The sequence below is a fragment of the Protopterus annectens genome, chromosome 6.part0 (genome assembly GCF_019279795.1).
Source record: "Protopterus annectens isolate FY-2018-M chromosome 6.part0, PAN1.0, whole genome shotgun sequence".
Lineage (NCBI taxonomy): Eukaryota > Metazoa > Chordata > Ceratodontiformes > Protopteridae > Protopterus > Protopterus annectens.
The window spans coordinates 620,176,235-620,192,701 of record NC_056737.1 but is presented as its reverse complement, the minus strand read 5'-3'; the positions used below and the strand labels follow the sequence as shown (position 1 = coordinate 620,192,701).

The following is a 16,467-nucleotide window of genomic DNA, read 5'->3' as shown; positions in this document are numbered from 1 at the left end:
AGCTTTTTCTATAAATTATTTATATCGCGCGCACACGCCTATGCTTAAACAAATAATGGCGCAATTTGAATACTTAACTTCTTTTTAACATACTGCCCTACAACATACAATGTAACCATTATAATGTAAGAAAAATAATTCCAAGGCGATCTGTTAAGTTTCTGACTCAAAGCTGATAGGAACCAAATGAACTTAGTGCTGGTATACCCTAGGGAATGAAAACAATGCAGGGAAGGTGAAAAGGGGTCATATTTAAAGCAGTGAGGTAGGGAAGGGGGCGTACATCATGACATCGGCTTGTAGGCGGAACTGTTTCTGTAAACAAAGAGCTGAATGCACTTGAATATAAAATGTTGACTAAATAAAAATGGAGCAAAATTGTGCGGCATACACTACATGAGCCCATGTCTTATACATTAAGTTATAAAAATCAGATTTTTAAAAAAAGTGTTATGAAAGATGCATTTTGACAGTTTTACTTTAAGCCGTGATGTAGAGACACCCTAAACGGCCAGGGGGCGCACTGGAGACAGTACACGTGCTGCGCTATCAGAGTGGAGCTGTCAATGAGCATGCGTGGTAGTCGGAATGCAGTAAGTGGAAGTGGTATCGTCTTACGTGAGCAGAAAGGGGAGAGTGAAAGGGCTGTGATTTTTAACGAGCCATGGGTTCGGGCAGGAACCCCGGGGGAGGTGGAACCTGACGCTGCAGAAAATAACTGATCAACTCGGGTGTGTTGTGAAGGCTAGCATCCCTCGGAAGGGATGAGGACCTCTGATTTGTCCCTCGGCTGCAACGTTTGTTGTAGGAGCCGCACCACTTCACTGCTTTCCTGGATTTGTTACGCGTAACTATTATTGCTTTCAGAATAAAATACGCTTCTTTGCAAGATGCTTTTTGATAGCACAGATGAGAATGTCTGTTAATTTGGAAGCTTGTGACTGGTGCATAAGTGCTGCCCACAGTTCGTTAGTAGCGTGCAGTCGGAGCACGAAGCATTACCTCAGAGTTAAGGCTTTGGGTTTCTTTTACATGGAGGAACTGGTTCTTGTTTCTTTTTTTGTCATTTACGGTGCTTTTACTTTCGCCAATTTTCTTTAAAAAGAAAGCCATACAACGCTTGATTGTGGTGTGTTGCTCCACAGGTATAGAGCTTCTAGTATTAAGGAGTGTTGTCAGTTTTTTGTTTGTCCTTCCATATGCGTGCCTGACAGACTGTCAGACTGATGCAGAGGAACCAACCATGCAGCAGCAACCGTATGATTTTTTCAGTGAAGAGAATCATCACAAATGGCGGGGCCTTTTTCTACCTGCTTTACGTAAGGTTAGTATGTATGCTATATGTTCATGCGGGTAAAACACTGAATGATGGAGGCATTTAAGCATGGCTTGCTTTGGAGACATTAAGAAGTTTTGTTTTGCTTTGCTTGTCGAGGTACATGGCATTCAGTACAGGAGCGCGAATACGTTGTAACGGCATTCAGGTGTGGGATGGGCAGTTTGTCAAAATTAAGGTAATCAAAACAAGACCTGTTGTATTGATGGCTGAGACTGGCGTACCTTATAAGATGAGTAAAACACGATCCGATCACTGAGGCATTCACTTCGGTGGGCATAGGGCTGGTATTATAGGGTATTTTTGCTGACATTGTGAGTCTTCCAGTTTGTCTACACCAGCATAGGAGGATGTAAAACCGGTCGATACCTTGTGCTAGAGTCCTTTTTTTGTTGTTAAATTTGTTATAGTAAAGTGTGGTAGGTGCATACAACTGGGAATGCTGTATTATCTGTCTGATCACATACAATCCAAAAAGATGCTACTGAACTGCAACAATTCAGCACATGATTTTAGTGTTTTGGCTGGAGCTGAGATTGAGCAATTCTGAATATTTTGTATGCATGTGTATGTGTTTGCAGGTAATGTATATCATGTATGAATACAGGTGTGTGTGTGTGTGTGTATATGTATGTATGTATGTGTATATATATATATATATATATATATATATATATATATATATATATACACACGTATGAATATGTTTTTGGCATTTGCCTTTTGCCCTTGCCCAGATGTGGATGAAAACATCTTTGATTGTATTCATTTACTTGGATAATAACTGTATTTAGTTTTACTTGGTCAACCTTTATTGATATGCAAGTGTAACATGATTGTAACTGAAGAATGCATTTATTTGAGTTGCTGCTCATTTTCAGATTTCTTTAAACATGTGGAGCATTTATTATTAAAACAAACCACTCATATTTTTTCAAATCTGTATTTGCTGTAAAAGTGATAGATGCTTAGTAATTGTAAAGAAAGCAAGACAATTGTCAGATACAGAGAACTGTGGTAAGACTATATGGAAGGTCCTTCTGGAAAAAAATAAGCAGATATATTACAGATGTTTTATTAATAGCCTGCTTATGTCACACAACTTGTTATGCTGCATTGTTTATGTAGGCAGTAGAGTACAATATTGCTTTTAATAGGGCATGTGCCAGTCTAACTTCTTCTTTCGGCTTTTCCCAGTTAGGGGTCGCCACAGCGGATCACCTGTCCGCTCATGATTGGCAGTGGAGTTTTATGGTGTCAAGTTGCCAGCCTGACGCCCAACCTTCCACAGAAGGCGCACACATGCACACACTCATGCCTAGGGCCAATTTAGAGTGTCCAATCCACCTACAGCATGTCTTTAGGATGTGGTAGGAAACCGGAGTACCCGGAGGAAACCCACACGACCACAGGGAGGACACGCAGACTACACACAGAAGGCATCCCAGCCAAGGATCGAACCGGAGAACCACTTGTTGTGAGGCGGCAACGCTAACCGCTGCACCACCATGGCCGCCCTCCATATGCCAGTCTAACATATGGTGAAAATGGAGGTGCCAGCAGAAACCATACCTTCTTGGTAAGCACCTTTGCTTTAAATTAAACTAAAAAGTAAAACTACTTTTTACACGCAATATTCTTAAAAATCCTAAATTAAAGTGAAAATGTGAAACAGAAGCAGCTTCCCTAACATGTAAAAGTTCTTGGCTTCTTTTTGTCATTTTCCAACAAACTCAAAAACAAATATATGCCTAGCTACTTATTATACATCAGTAATTTCTTATAGTTAATTACTGCTATTTACTTCGCAGATGACAAAGATTCTAGTTGCCTACTGAATGTACTATGTTCTTCATCTGTAACCATATCTGTAATATTTTAATTGTGGTGCTTTTCTCCATGGCCTCCGCTGAAAGTGGACCTGTGTCCAGTCGGACTTTCCCAGTCAACAAATGTAAATAAAAATATAAAATTACAAAAATCTGTGTACAGCAAAAATAATGTCAAGTTTAACCATTCCCCTGAAATTGCATTTATCAGTGTGTATTTCAGTAATTATGACTTAAAGTTTCTTGTTTATTTTCTGGTAAATTATTTTTATACTGAATGTTCTAGATATGTTACTATGAATTAGACTCTTGCTTATGATGATAAAAATGTATCAGTAGTACTAAAAATATTAATAGCACTAAAAGTAAGACTAAAAAATATTAATAGAACTAAAAATATGATTATCTTTAATGTGTATTTAGAAGGACTGAGTTCTGAAACTACTGCAGTTTTACAGCTGTTAAGCACTTCAAAAGAGAAGACCCACTACGAAATGTTTTGAGATGTTCAGTGAGTTCTGAGTTATGTATTCTATTGTGCTGCTGTGTTATAATGTGTGTATGGTAGGTATGCTGCGATTTGATTAATCGTGTGTTTGCATTGTTATTTTGTTTTACTCTGGGAAATGTTAAAGGAGCTGAGATATAGGTGCATTTAAACCTGCCTTTGTTAATTATTTAGTAAGTACTGTAAGTTAATAATGGCTTGAGCAAAGATGTGTTGAACAAGTGGCAACTTTAAGCATCTGGTAATGTAGTTGAGAATAATACATATTTGAAGGCATGCATTTTATCTCACTTTCTTTCTTTGTAAGATCATAATGGTGTTTTTGAATGTATGAAGTATCGTTCACATTAGTTATTGTATCATTCACATTAGTTATTGTGACTGGATTGCAGGGTTTTGTAAGTTGTTGACCATTTAGCCAATGAAGCTGTTTTCTTTGAGAACCATGACTTAGCACTGTTTGAAACATACATAGTAAATGCAGTACTTTTAAATTACTATGTCCTATACATTTTTGTCATTTAAAACAGAATGAGTGTTGCATTTTTAGAGACGGACTTGTGCATTTAGTGATATGAAAATCCTCAAGAACAGTATTTTGGTGTTGGATTAATATCATTAAATGTAATTCCTTGTTGGATAGTTTAATTAGGTCAGTCCATTTGTTTTTTAATTGTCCAGTAGTTGGTGCATAGAAAATAATTTTGGCATATAGTATAAACTATTGCACTTGGCTTGCAAATTACTTGGGTAATGTAGATCAGTTTTAACAGATGGTGTTATGCTGAGCCCCTGCTTTACTGACTTTCTGATCTTTTGACAAACCATTGCCTACTTTATTTTCATTTGTCGTTGATTGTATCTTGCCCCAGTGCACCTTTTTCAACACAGTGAGGATTCCTACTGCCATTGTAGCCATCCTGTTTTCCTTTATTACTCCTGGGAGCCATAATGTTGTCTTCTAAGGTTTATTAGCCTTCTTTTTGGGATGAAGTTGCTGTGGCAATTAAGGGCATCACCTGTCAGTTTTTCCATTATTATAGCTCGTAGGTTTTGTGGAGTTATTAGAGTGGTATCTGCCTATTTCATTGGGTATACTGTTCACATTGCATCTGCTTTTCAGAGACTTCTTGCTGTGCAGTGCATAAGTCCACATGTTTGCCACTGTGCAAAGAGACAACTGATTGCTTTACTGTTTTTGGCTTGTTCCAGCACATATGCTGTTCTGTGGCTTACAATTTTATATTTGTTTACAGTATGTAACCTAATTTTAATATAACGGGGCAGGTGCAAGTTAAAAATTCCCTCTTGTTTTGAGGTGTAAAGTTTGTCCTGATCCATTTTTATGGTGCACTAGTTGGATTAATTGGAGAAAAAAATACTGGCTTTAACATTAATTTGATGTAATGCTAAAACTTTTACATTGGCTGTTTTTTGTTGGTGAAAAAGGATTAAGATGATACTGTCATTAGTCTCTTCTTCCTCTTCAGTTTTACCATGACTTCCCTTTCATTTCAGAAGGGTGCCATGACTGTCTTTTTTTTTAAGTAGATAAATGCACGGCATGCATATTAAACGTAGTGCTGTTATAAATACTTGCTTTGAGCTGTTGTGTTTTGAACCACTTGGCCATGTTTTTATCTGTGTTTATAGGATACATCTGCATCTGCTTTTCTGTGCATGGCATGAGACTGGTAAAGATGGTACTATGAATTCAGTATAACTTGCAGTGCTGTGCCTTCAAGGTTTTTAAACAAACTGGGCCTTCTTAGAGCAGTCCAGTGATAGTAAATGAAGGAGAAAGTTTGGTTGTGGGAGGTGGGTGTAAAAAGCCCTATCATTATAATAGGCTAATGTTAAAAGTGTGATTAGTATTGTCATTTAATAATTTTCAAAATTGAGTGGAAAACTGTAAGGGGCTGAAAAATGTAATTTTATTAATTTTGAAAATTGAAAAACTGTATGGGGGGGGGGGTAGGCAAAATCTCAAAAAGACAAGAAAGCTACAAGAAGTCGTAAGACAGACAGAAAAAAAACCCAGTCTCCATAGCTTTTAGTGATAACAGTAGGCAGAAGCTTGAAAAAAATATGCAGATGCTGCAGTGTATTTTATGTACAACCATAAAGTAATTTTGATTCAAGGATATTGCTCAAATAATAGGCCTTTAAAAGTTTAAGATTGCTGTATTGCATCAATTTCTGCAAATGTTTTTTTCAACAACATCATCAAAGATCGTTGGAAAATGACTGAAAATTAAGAATTGCATACTGTATGTAGTACGTTTTTGTGTGTGTGGAGGCTTTATGTGCTTTATTAAAAAGTAGCTTGGAGGAAGATTTCACCTCCTGGTAGGCAAATAGTAGAGCAACGGACAATGAACAAGACAGATTGTAGCTTAATGGTTGGGTTTTTAAAGTGTGTGTGGGGGGGTGTGACTGTCCCTACTCCGGGCCAGTAATCAAGGAGCCTTAATATTCACCATTGACATTGGTGAGGGATAGCCACTAGGAGCAAAAATGGATATACACAGTATTTTCAGATGCAGCTCTCTGCACCAAGCACAATTTCCCTTAAGAGCACACAGGGAGAACATTTCAGACCTGGGACTGGACTTTTTTTCTCTTTGTCTCTTTCTCTCCCAAACAAGATTGCACACTGACCACTTTGGAGGTCTGTGCCCCTGTTCCAAGTAGCTGACACACACACTTGAGTATATTGTTTTTTTACTCACACACACACACACACACACACACACACACACACACACACACACACACACCTGGGAAAGGCTGGCACAGATTTACTAGCTGTGCCCCCTCTACCCAGTAATTACGCTGCCACTAGTCAGCTGCTCTAAGGCTCTTACAAGTGTACCCAATTATACTGAATAAAATTAATACTAATACAAATGGTAGAGTTTGACCATTGCAGCAAGGCTTTCATGAGCGGCCACAGTTTCACTAAAATAAGTATAAGTACTCTTAAGATGTTAAAAGTATTCTCTAAAAGACCAGCCAGAATGCAAGATATAGGAATATTTAATAATAATAATAATAATAATAATAATAATAATAATAATAACAATAAATAATAAAATAGAAAACATAATAATACTGAATGTGTGGTTGCAATAAACAACAGAGTTTCAATCACTTGACTAATCTCACTATATTTTCTGGAACTGACTAAAGAATTACTGTTGCCTGGTTACTTACTAAAGCAAGCCAAGATAGTGTGTTGAGTTGCTTACTACAGCAAGACAAGATGAGGTGTGGGAGATCTTTCCTGTCAGATTCTGAAAAAACAAAGTGCTGCTGGGAGAGTTCTGTCATATCTCACTAATATCTAAAGAATCATTTCAGTGCTGGTTATAGAATGACATCACATCTGGTCACCTGAATCTGGTACAGTACACACCCAGAGCTTTGCTAAGATATTCTGCAGTGCCAGAAAGCTATAAAACAATTTCAAAATCTTTCACCTCTCCAGGGCAGCAATTAGTTCACCCCTAAGGACAATACAGTAATATGCCTAGTCCTGTTTTTCCCAGACATTTTTGTTTCTGGCTGCATTCAGACCTGTAAGATTAAATTTTTATGGCTTAAACCAACCCATTTAATTTTCAACATTTTTCGAAATTAGCTTGACTGAGATTAATCTGTTCCTTTCCAGAATTCTCTGTTAAAATGTATACATTTAATCAGTTATAGTAATAACTTTCCTTTCTGTCCAGCAGGACCCACTGTTCATGCATTTTTAACACAAGCATCTGTACAAATCAGTGTGATTGTCAAATGACATAACATGTTTTATAAATCTCCAGCTATGCTGGCATACGTTACACATGCTCTGCCCTACTCTCCCTGACACACATGGCACTACCTCATATCATCACAGGGGGTTGTAGGGGGTCATTCAGACACCATACTTGACAAAAATGTCTGTAACACTGACGATTGAGCATGGAGCTGGTGGTTCATTTTCTGCTTGTCTTATTTGACCAAAAAAATGCTAGAGTTGTTTTGAGGCTGTAAGTCTGATTTTGTGAGATGCTGCAGTGTGCCACACAGTTTACCTTTTAACTGTAAACGGCCCTGATGAAGTTAGGAAAGGATTATTTTAATTTTGTCAGTACTTGGCACTGCAAGTGACTTAACTTGTATGGAAGAAATAACTTCATCAGAGACTTTGTATGGATAGTGGACTTTTTTTTACCTGATATTTGTGGAGGTATTGTTATGTAGTTAAATAATATTCCAAGGTGCCTTTTTTTTTCTTTTAACTTTAAAAATGTTGCTTGCTGGAGAACCATTTTGTGTAATGAAGGAAAAATGTTTTGGTTTATACATTATGCATGGGGAGTATGGTTAATGTATCTGTGGGTTACTAACTGGTGTTGTTGAATAATAACAGTCAGAAAAAAAAAAGACTTAATTCAAACATGAAACATTAAAGCATTGTTTTAGAAGAAACCAACTTGTTAACCAGACAAAACCTGTTTTAAATATAAATACTTTTTTGTCAGAAGTGATCCGTGGCCACTGTTCTGGTTATGTGACTTGTTCACTCAGAGTGTACAGGTAAAGAGTGTAGGAATTAGTCTAGGATTACAGGATAAAAATCACTAGCAGCTTTTACAATTAAACTATGAGATCTTTGATCCTTAGCTGGAAATAAAAACGGAAACTATATTATTTTTAGTCGGTTAGTTAGAAATGGATAAAACTTGTTTGTAAGTAGTAATGTAAATTGTACTATGAGTGGATATTGAATTAAAAAAAAAACTGCAGTAATTTGCAGACTATTTTTTCAGACAAGTCGGGCTGCCTGCTTGAGATTTAAAGCGGCATATGTAATATTCTGAGTGAAGCCAGTTGCCTAAGCATTCTTTCTTTTACTAGTTTATGCAGCTTTTTCTTCTCCAATATTGTTGCTATACATCCTTGCAGCTTGATGTGTAACCTGGAGGGTACTTCTTACTGTGCCAGCTCCAAGCAAGCTCTTCAAGTTGTTTTCAGTTTTGCCACACTTGTCTTAATGTTAACAGTAAGCATTGAAGATAATAATGGCTGCTTTTAAAGAAAGATGAGTTCTTGAAAAGCTACACCTTGGTCAAGAGGACGAACTATTTGAATGTAAAAATGCATTGACAAGTTTGAGAGTTGTCTGGATGTCTTTCATTGATGGACACTGGCAGTAAAAGCATCAGTAGCAATGGTAGTAGGTTTCATTTTATCAGCACTAATTCCCCAAGGCTGTAGCCACGATCCAAATACTTATTTTTATACAGCTTTTATTGCAACCAACAAACAGAAAAAAGCACTACACTGGTTAAGCGCTTTCATGTATGTCCATACATTTCATCAGAACAAGAATGATGGTTAGATTCAGAATTTAAATACTTAAAAAAACGCCAAAAGTCTTTGCTAATAGAATAATTGTGCTTTTACACTTAAAGCCACAATACAAAGCTCTTCCAAATATACATTATCCGACACCATTTGTAAAATGTAACATAAATCTAATGTCAACATATTTCAAAAATACTTAATTACATCCTACTCTTGATCAATTCAAATTGATTTAAAATACATTTAAAATATATCCATGTATAGTGAATGAAATATTGTCTCCAATCAATAATACAAATAACATTTCATAACTTGATTCAAATATATACTATCATTATTTTAAAAGTATATGTATAAAAATACTGTGTTAAATGTATTAAATATGAAAATTTATTAGTATGTAAATATAAAAATATGATAAATCTTAAAAATTAGAAAATGTTTAAAAGTTAAAAAATGTGTACTTACGTGAGAAAATATTTAAGGGTACATACAACCCCATAAATTTCTGCATCAACTTTTAATAAGGGGTTTAGTGGGAATGACTTCATTTAAGCCAGGAAAACATGCTGCATTAAGTTTAATTTGCCATTTAATTTCCCTTTCTCCCACAAGGGTTTTGATGTTACCACCCCTGGGGTTCGGTTTCACAATTTCCAAAATGGCAAACTTATAATTACAGCAAATGTTGTTACTGGCCACATGACGGTATAAAGCATTGTTCACATCTTTTTTCTTAATACAGTACATGTGGTAATAAATTCTATTCCTGAGCTGCCTGTCAGTCTTCCCTACATAAAAACATTGACAAGAACAACACATAGCTAAATAAATCAAATGTCGAGATTGACAGTTGCCATTTGCAAACCAAATTTTGTTCTTGTTAACATTGTTTAATATGCAACTGTCTCCCTCGAATATATATGAGCATTGTGAACAGTGTCCACATTTCCTGGTTCCTGTTTTAATACTAGACCTTTTTAAACACTGCCTGCTAGATTTCCATTCAATAATCTTTTTTATATTGAACCCTGTTTTGTACACAAACATAGGCTTGTCACTTATTTGTTTGTTAATTCCCTCATCGCTGGTAATAATGTTCCAGTTGGTATTAATTATTTCTTTAACCTTACCAACGTGCTGCCCGTATTTCAAAATACAGGATTTAGAATATTGTCCTTCACTATTATTGTTTTTACTATTGGGATTCCTTGTATCATCTGTACTAATATTCGAAGAAGATGAAGTGAATCCCTTCCCTAATAATGGTGGGTATTTTTTACCCCGTTCATGAATAACGTACTGGGTAACATCTTTGATCATATAGTCAGGGTAACCCTTATCCCTAAACAACTTCCCAATAAAATCCATTTCCTGTTTCATTTTTTCTTCCAAGGACGTCATCCTAGCAGCTCTGATACACTGCCCCTTGATTATACTACGTTTCTGGGAATACGGGTGAGCACTACTGAAATCTAAGTAACCATTGCTGAAGGTATCCTTTCTGTATATATGGGATTGAAAGGATATACCATCACTGTATATAAACGCATCTAAATAATTAATCCCCACCCGATTAAATTGGTGTACAAACTGTAGGTACGTGGTAGTGTTATTAATATAATCAATAAAACATTGAAGTTGTAATTCATCCCCCTTCCACAAAATAAACAAGTCATCCAAATATCGAACATAACAGGTAATGTACTTCATCCAATCCGATTTTAATACAAATTCCTCTTCCTAGTCTAAATGTTGGCATGTGGACACTGTTCACAATGCTCATATATATTCGAGGGAGACAGTTGCATATTTAAACAATGTTAACAAGATGGTTTGCAAATGGCAACTGTCAATCTCGACATTTGATTTATTTAGCTATGTGTTGATCTTGTCAATGTTTTTATGTAGGGAAGACTGACAGGCAGCTCAGGAATAGAATTTATGACCACATGTACTGTATTAAGAAAAAAGATGTGAACAATGCTTTATACCGTCATGTGGCCAGTAACAACATTTGCTGTAATTATAAGTTTGCCATTTTGGAAATTGTGAAACCGAACCCCAGGGGTGGTAACATCAAAATCCTTGTGGGAGAAAGGGAAATTAAATGGCAAATTAAACTTAATGCAGCATGTTTTCCTGGCTTAAATGAAGTCATTCCCACTAAACCCCTTATTAAAAGTTGATGCAGAAATTTATGGGGTTGTATATACCCTTAAATATTTTCTCACATAAGTACACATTTTTTAACTTTTAAACATAATTTTTAAGATTTATCATATTTTTATATTTACATACTAATAAATTTTCATATTTGCATATTTAATACATTTAACACAGTATTTTTATACATATACTTTTATAATAATGATAGTATATATTTGAATCAAGTTATGAAATGTTATTTGTATTATTGATTGGAGACAATATTTCATTCACTATACATTGATATATTTTAAATGTATTTTAAATCAATTTGAATTGATCAAGAGTAGGATATAATTAAGTATTTTTGAAATATGTTGACATTAGATTTATGTTACATTTTACAAATGGTGTCGGATAATGTATATTTGGAAGAGCTTTGTATTGTGGCTTTAAGTGTAAAAGCACAATTATTCTATTAGCAAAGACTTTTGGCGTTTTTTTAAGTATTTAAATTCTGAATCTAACCATCATTCTTGTTCTGATGAAGTGTATGGACATACATGAAAGCGCTTAACCAGTGTAGTGCTTTTTTCTGTTTGTTGGTTGCAATAAAAGCTGTATAAAAATAAGTATTTGGATCGTGGCTACATCCTTGGGGAATTAGTGCTGATTATTGCTACAATTGTTGGACCCTTTGGATCTTGTTGGCGTAGGTTTCATTTTATGATGGGCTAGTTTTACTGTCACAAATCTCATTTGTGTCTAATGAGAGACAGCTGGGCCTGCTTTTACCAAAGTGAAGATTTATATATTACTTGTTGTACTTTTAGTTTGGTAAAAATGTGCCTTCCTTGACTTCAGAGGTGGTAGCGGGGACTTGTACAAAATAATTTGCAGTATAACTTTAAACGAGTGTAATACAATGTAAGGAATTAGTTGTTCTCCACCCATCTTTCGGGAATATCAGTATAGTTGGAGCATTTTATAAGGTACTTATGTAATTGTGGTTGGAATGGTGATGTGGCAACATTCTGAAGCCTCTCATGGGAGGCTCATGGGTGCCAGAATGTAGAAACAATAGGGAAAGTGTTTCAAGTTAAACTTAGCATAATCGTAGATGTTTGGATGATCACTGCTTCAATAGCCTTAGGTATATGGGTTATATCCTGCTAAAGGTATAAGCTGGCCATCTTCAAAAGTTTCAAAGCAACTTCCAAGCTCCCAGACTGTCAGGCAGGCCCAAGTAGCAGCTTATAGAGTATGTCTAGAATACAACCCTTTTCAAAAAAAGCCATAGATGAAGCCAAAGCCTAGGTAGAGTAAGCCTTGCCCCTGCCTGGAATAATTTTTGTTATGGTGATTATAGTAAAAGGTGATGGCCTTGGACAACCATTTGGAAGTGGTCTGTTTTGACACAAGTTGTCCCTTTTTTCATACTTTCACAAGAAAGGAACAGTTGTTTTCCATGTTAAGAACCTCGAGTCAGACAGATTAGTGGGTTTAAATGGAGCAAGCGTTAGCTTCTGTAAATAAAATTATGATCCCAAGAAGGGTCCACTGGTTTTCTTGGAGGCCTTTTATGCAAAACCACTTTCAAGAACCTCTTGACATGAGACTGCATTATAAGAGGGGGATCCATGGGCAAACATGATGAAATATCTGATAAACAAATCTTGATAAAGAAATAAGAAAGGCCATAGGATAGCAACTAACATAAATATTTTAGAGTCAGAAAACAGGTAGCTCAGAATGGGTGATGGTTATATTGATTGCACCAACTAAAAAAAACTTTTTCATTTGCTAATGTATAATTTTCTAGTAGCAGGCTTTCTTGTCTCCATTCGGACCTGCTGCACATCCTCAGTAAACAGGTGCCTAAAAGGAATTAAGATCCTGTCATCCAGGCAGTCAATTGAAGTAGATTGATGGGGTTTTTCAAGTACCCTTATTCTTATGAGTCGATCCAGTCTGTGAGGAAGCTTGTGGTAATTGCCCCTAGCTATTTCCAAACGAAGGGAGAAACACTGTCGCCTGGGGCAGAAGGGAGTCAGTACAGTAATCTTGGGGAATTCCTTCTGAATCTTCAGAACCACCTTGTATATTGGTGGAAAGCTTGTGGTAATTGCTCCTAGCTATTTCCAAACGAAGGGAGAAACACTGTCGCCTGGGGCAGAAGGGAGTCAGTACAGTAATCTTGGGGAATTCCTTCTGAATCTTCAGAACCACCTTGTATATTGGTGGAAAGAGTGGGAGAGTATACAGGAACATTCCTGCCCAAGGAAAAGAAAGGGCATCTGTCTTCCAGGCCTGCTTGCATGGGGTCTTGGAGTAGAATCTTTCTAGTTGATTGTTCGGAGTGGAGGCAAAGAGGCCTACTTGAGGGACTCCCTACACATGGATCAAATCTTAGGAAGACCCTCTGATCCTGTTTCCATTTTGTGAGGGTCTACTCTGGTCCTTCTCGGCTTGTCTGCCGCACAGTTTTGCTCTGACAGAATCTAAGAAGCCAACAGATTTGAGATTGTGCTGTGAAGCTGTATCCCAAGCTATCCTGGCTAATCTGAAAAGGGGATATGACCTGGTTCCACCCATTGCTTGTTGATGTACCACATATCTGTGGTATTCACTGTAACAACTTGAAGAGGTCCCGGGGACCAAAGATAGTTCAGAGAGTTGATTGCCTTGACCATGGTAAACATCTTATTGATATTTATGTGCTTGCGTCAATACTTGGTATCCCACACACACTGCATTTTTATCCCTCCCTTCCTGAAACTTCTCCCCAAGCACAGTCCAAAGTGTATTTCATGACTGTTTTGTAGCAAGGAGGGAAAAGGGGATTCCTGGATTTAAGGAAATCTGTCACCACCAAAAGATTTTTCTTCTGACAAGAACAAAAAATTGAAGATGGAAAATCCCTTTGTTGGAAAATTTGGAAAAAAGGAGGGCTGAAAAATCTTAGAGATTCCCTGGATCAGCTTGCCCCTTTCATCAAACATTTTGATCACCTCTGCAGCAGAGGGACCAAACACTAAATCTCTATCCAATGGAGAATTTAATGTTTTAACATCATCTGGGAGGGTCTGAGAATGCAGCCATGCAAACCTCCTTGTAGTACCAGTGGCCAAAGCCGTGAAAGAAGCATCAACTGAATCCTACACAGACTGTAAACAATGGGTTGTGACTTGTGCATTAGAAGAAAGTGGGTTATTTAAAGTAGATTTTCTTCACAAGAAGAAAGTACAGATAAAACATTCCTCATACTTTTACAGTTTGTCAGAACAATTGTAACATATTTGCATTGCAATTCAAAATTCTGAAAGTTGCACAAGTATACACTTTTTTTTCCATGCATATCAATAATTTCCCCATCCTAATCAGAAAGAGTAGGATTAGAATTAGCTAAGTGCTTAGCAGAAGTGGGATCAGTTAAAGCTATAGCTACAGGTTCAGGTTTGGGAATAGTGTATAAAAAGTTAAAACGCTGAGGAACTTTATACATCCTGTCTGCCTTTTTAGGAGTAGCTGGCTAACGATCTAAAAAAATGTTGGCAGTAACGCACACTTTCTGTAAAGCAGACTGAACAGGAGAAATATCTGTAGGTTCTGGAAAATCCTTCAGTAACAACTTTTTTTAAGTTATTGAGAAACCTCAGTGTTCTCCCACTGAAAACACAAGCACATTCTAGCAATGGTCTAAGAGAAAGAAAACCCCACAGGGAGAATCAGAAACCGAGCTTTCCTTTCTGAGTTTGAATCTGAAGTCTGAGGGGAAAAACTGTCGTGAATCTTCTCAGGAAAAAAAGGAATCTTTCTTTCTTTTAACCAGAAACTACTTTGCGAGAAGGATCAACGGGCCAATTTAAATCCTGAGCCAGACCCAGAATTGGGGAGTAGTAGGTACATGCTTGTTTTTCTATTTCCTTTTGTCAGGAAAAATGGGAATGCTATATTTCTCCCTCCAAAAAAGTTTTTAGTTACTTTACTCATCTTTTACTCTGACAGAAAAAACAAGCACACCATTTAAACGTCTGTCACAGTTCATTAAAACACAACACTCCTACCTTTTAAATAAGTTTCCTGAAGAGGAAAGTAATAAAACATCAACAATATGAAGGAATTTTTTGTTTTTCCTTAAAGGGAACTTGTCTTCCCAGCAAAGGAAAGCAGAAGCTGACCGTAGATCCAGAAAGCTTTGGAGTACTCTTAGGCAGCAGTAAAGCTCTGAAGGTTTTCTTGACCAAACTTGTCTTTTAGTCAGCTCAGCTCGAGATGCTTGACAGTTTGGGTGCATGGAAGGTCTCCTGAAGCTTTAGAATATGGCTTGTTGTTGTATCCTTGGCTGGATAAAACCTATATAGCCAAGGCTATTGCAGCAATGATCAATATGATGAGCATCAGATAAGTTTTAGAAGGCTGTTTTGACAGGGAGTTGATAATTAAGCAATAACCAACATGATGTGCTATATTGAAGATTTACCCACGGTTGGCGTAGTTTAATCACAAGGGCGAAGCCTGAATGATTAAAGCTAACTATTGGTAAGTCTTCAATATAACACAACCACGGAGTCGGTTATTGCTATTATATAATGACATTATTTAAGAAAAAAATACTTACTTTTCTTAAATAATATCTTTGTATAACAGCACATTACTGTTCTTCTGCCAGTGGTGGTATACTGCTTCCTTGTGTTGATGTACTGCGCATACGTATGGGAGTTGCATTCCCATGCATACCCAGTACATCAATGCTTTGAAACAGAAGCAACGGAGAAAAGAAAGTCTCCATTGCTCAGTTTTTTAATTTATTTATTTGTATATATAGAGTTTGGACACTTTTTTTATACCAATGGAAAAAAGTTCGGGAGACTGGACATTTTTCCATTGGTATATTATGGGATTTACAACAGGCACCCTGGCCAATCAGCGTGCACGTTTTGGAATATTAATGGGGGGTCATTGTATAATTAATTTTTAACCAATATCACAAGGGCACAGCCTAAATAACAAAACTTAAGGGTCATCTACTTTGGATAAAAATACAGATTGCCCATGACTATGCCCTGGTGTTCTGCTGTTATACAATGACAATATTCAAAAGAAACACATTTCCTAGTTTTGAAGTGTTTGATAGCTGCACTGTTCTATGTTTCACTGTAACTACTAAACTTATTGGCGTGGAATTCCTGTGTTTGTCTTGCAGCACTTTCATAGGAAGTAAATCTTTCACATGTTTGGTTTAGAAGCACTTGCAAAATACAGTCTCACATCTAAAAAAATAGCTCTTGAGA

At 36.7% G+C, this 16,467-nt stretch overlaps 1 protein-coding gene across 1 annotated transcript in view; it reads left to right on the top strand.

Annotated features, from left to right (window-relative positions):
• Positions 1-567: 567 nt before the first annotated feature.
• The window catches only part of SOS2 (SOS Ras/Rho guanine nucleotide exchange factor 2), a 2,018,564-nt gene continuing 2,002,664 nt past the window's right edge, over positions 568-16,467 (top strand). Inside the window, exon 1 of the mRNA XM_044074288.1 lies at positions 568-1,324. Within this exon, the coding sequence (XP_043930223.1) occupies positions 1,244-1,324 (81 nt within the window). The 5' untranslated portion in view covers positions 568-1,243. The remainder of the gene's footprint in view (positions 1,325-16,467) is intronic.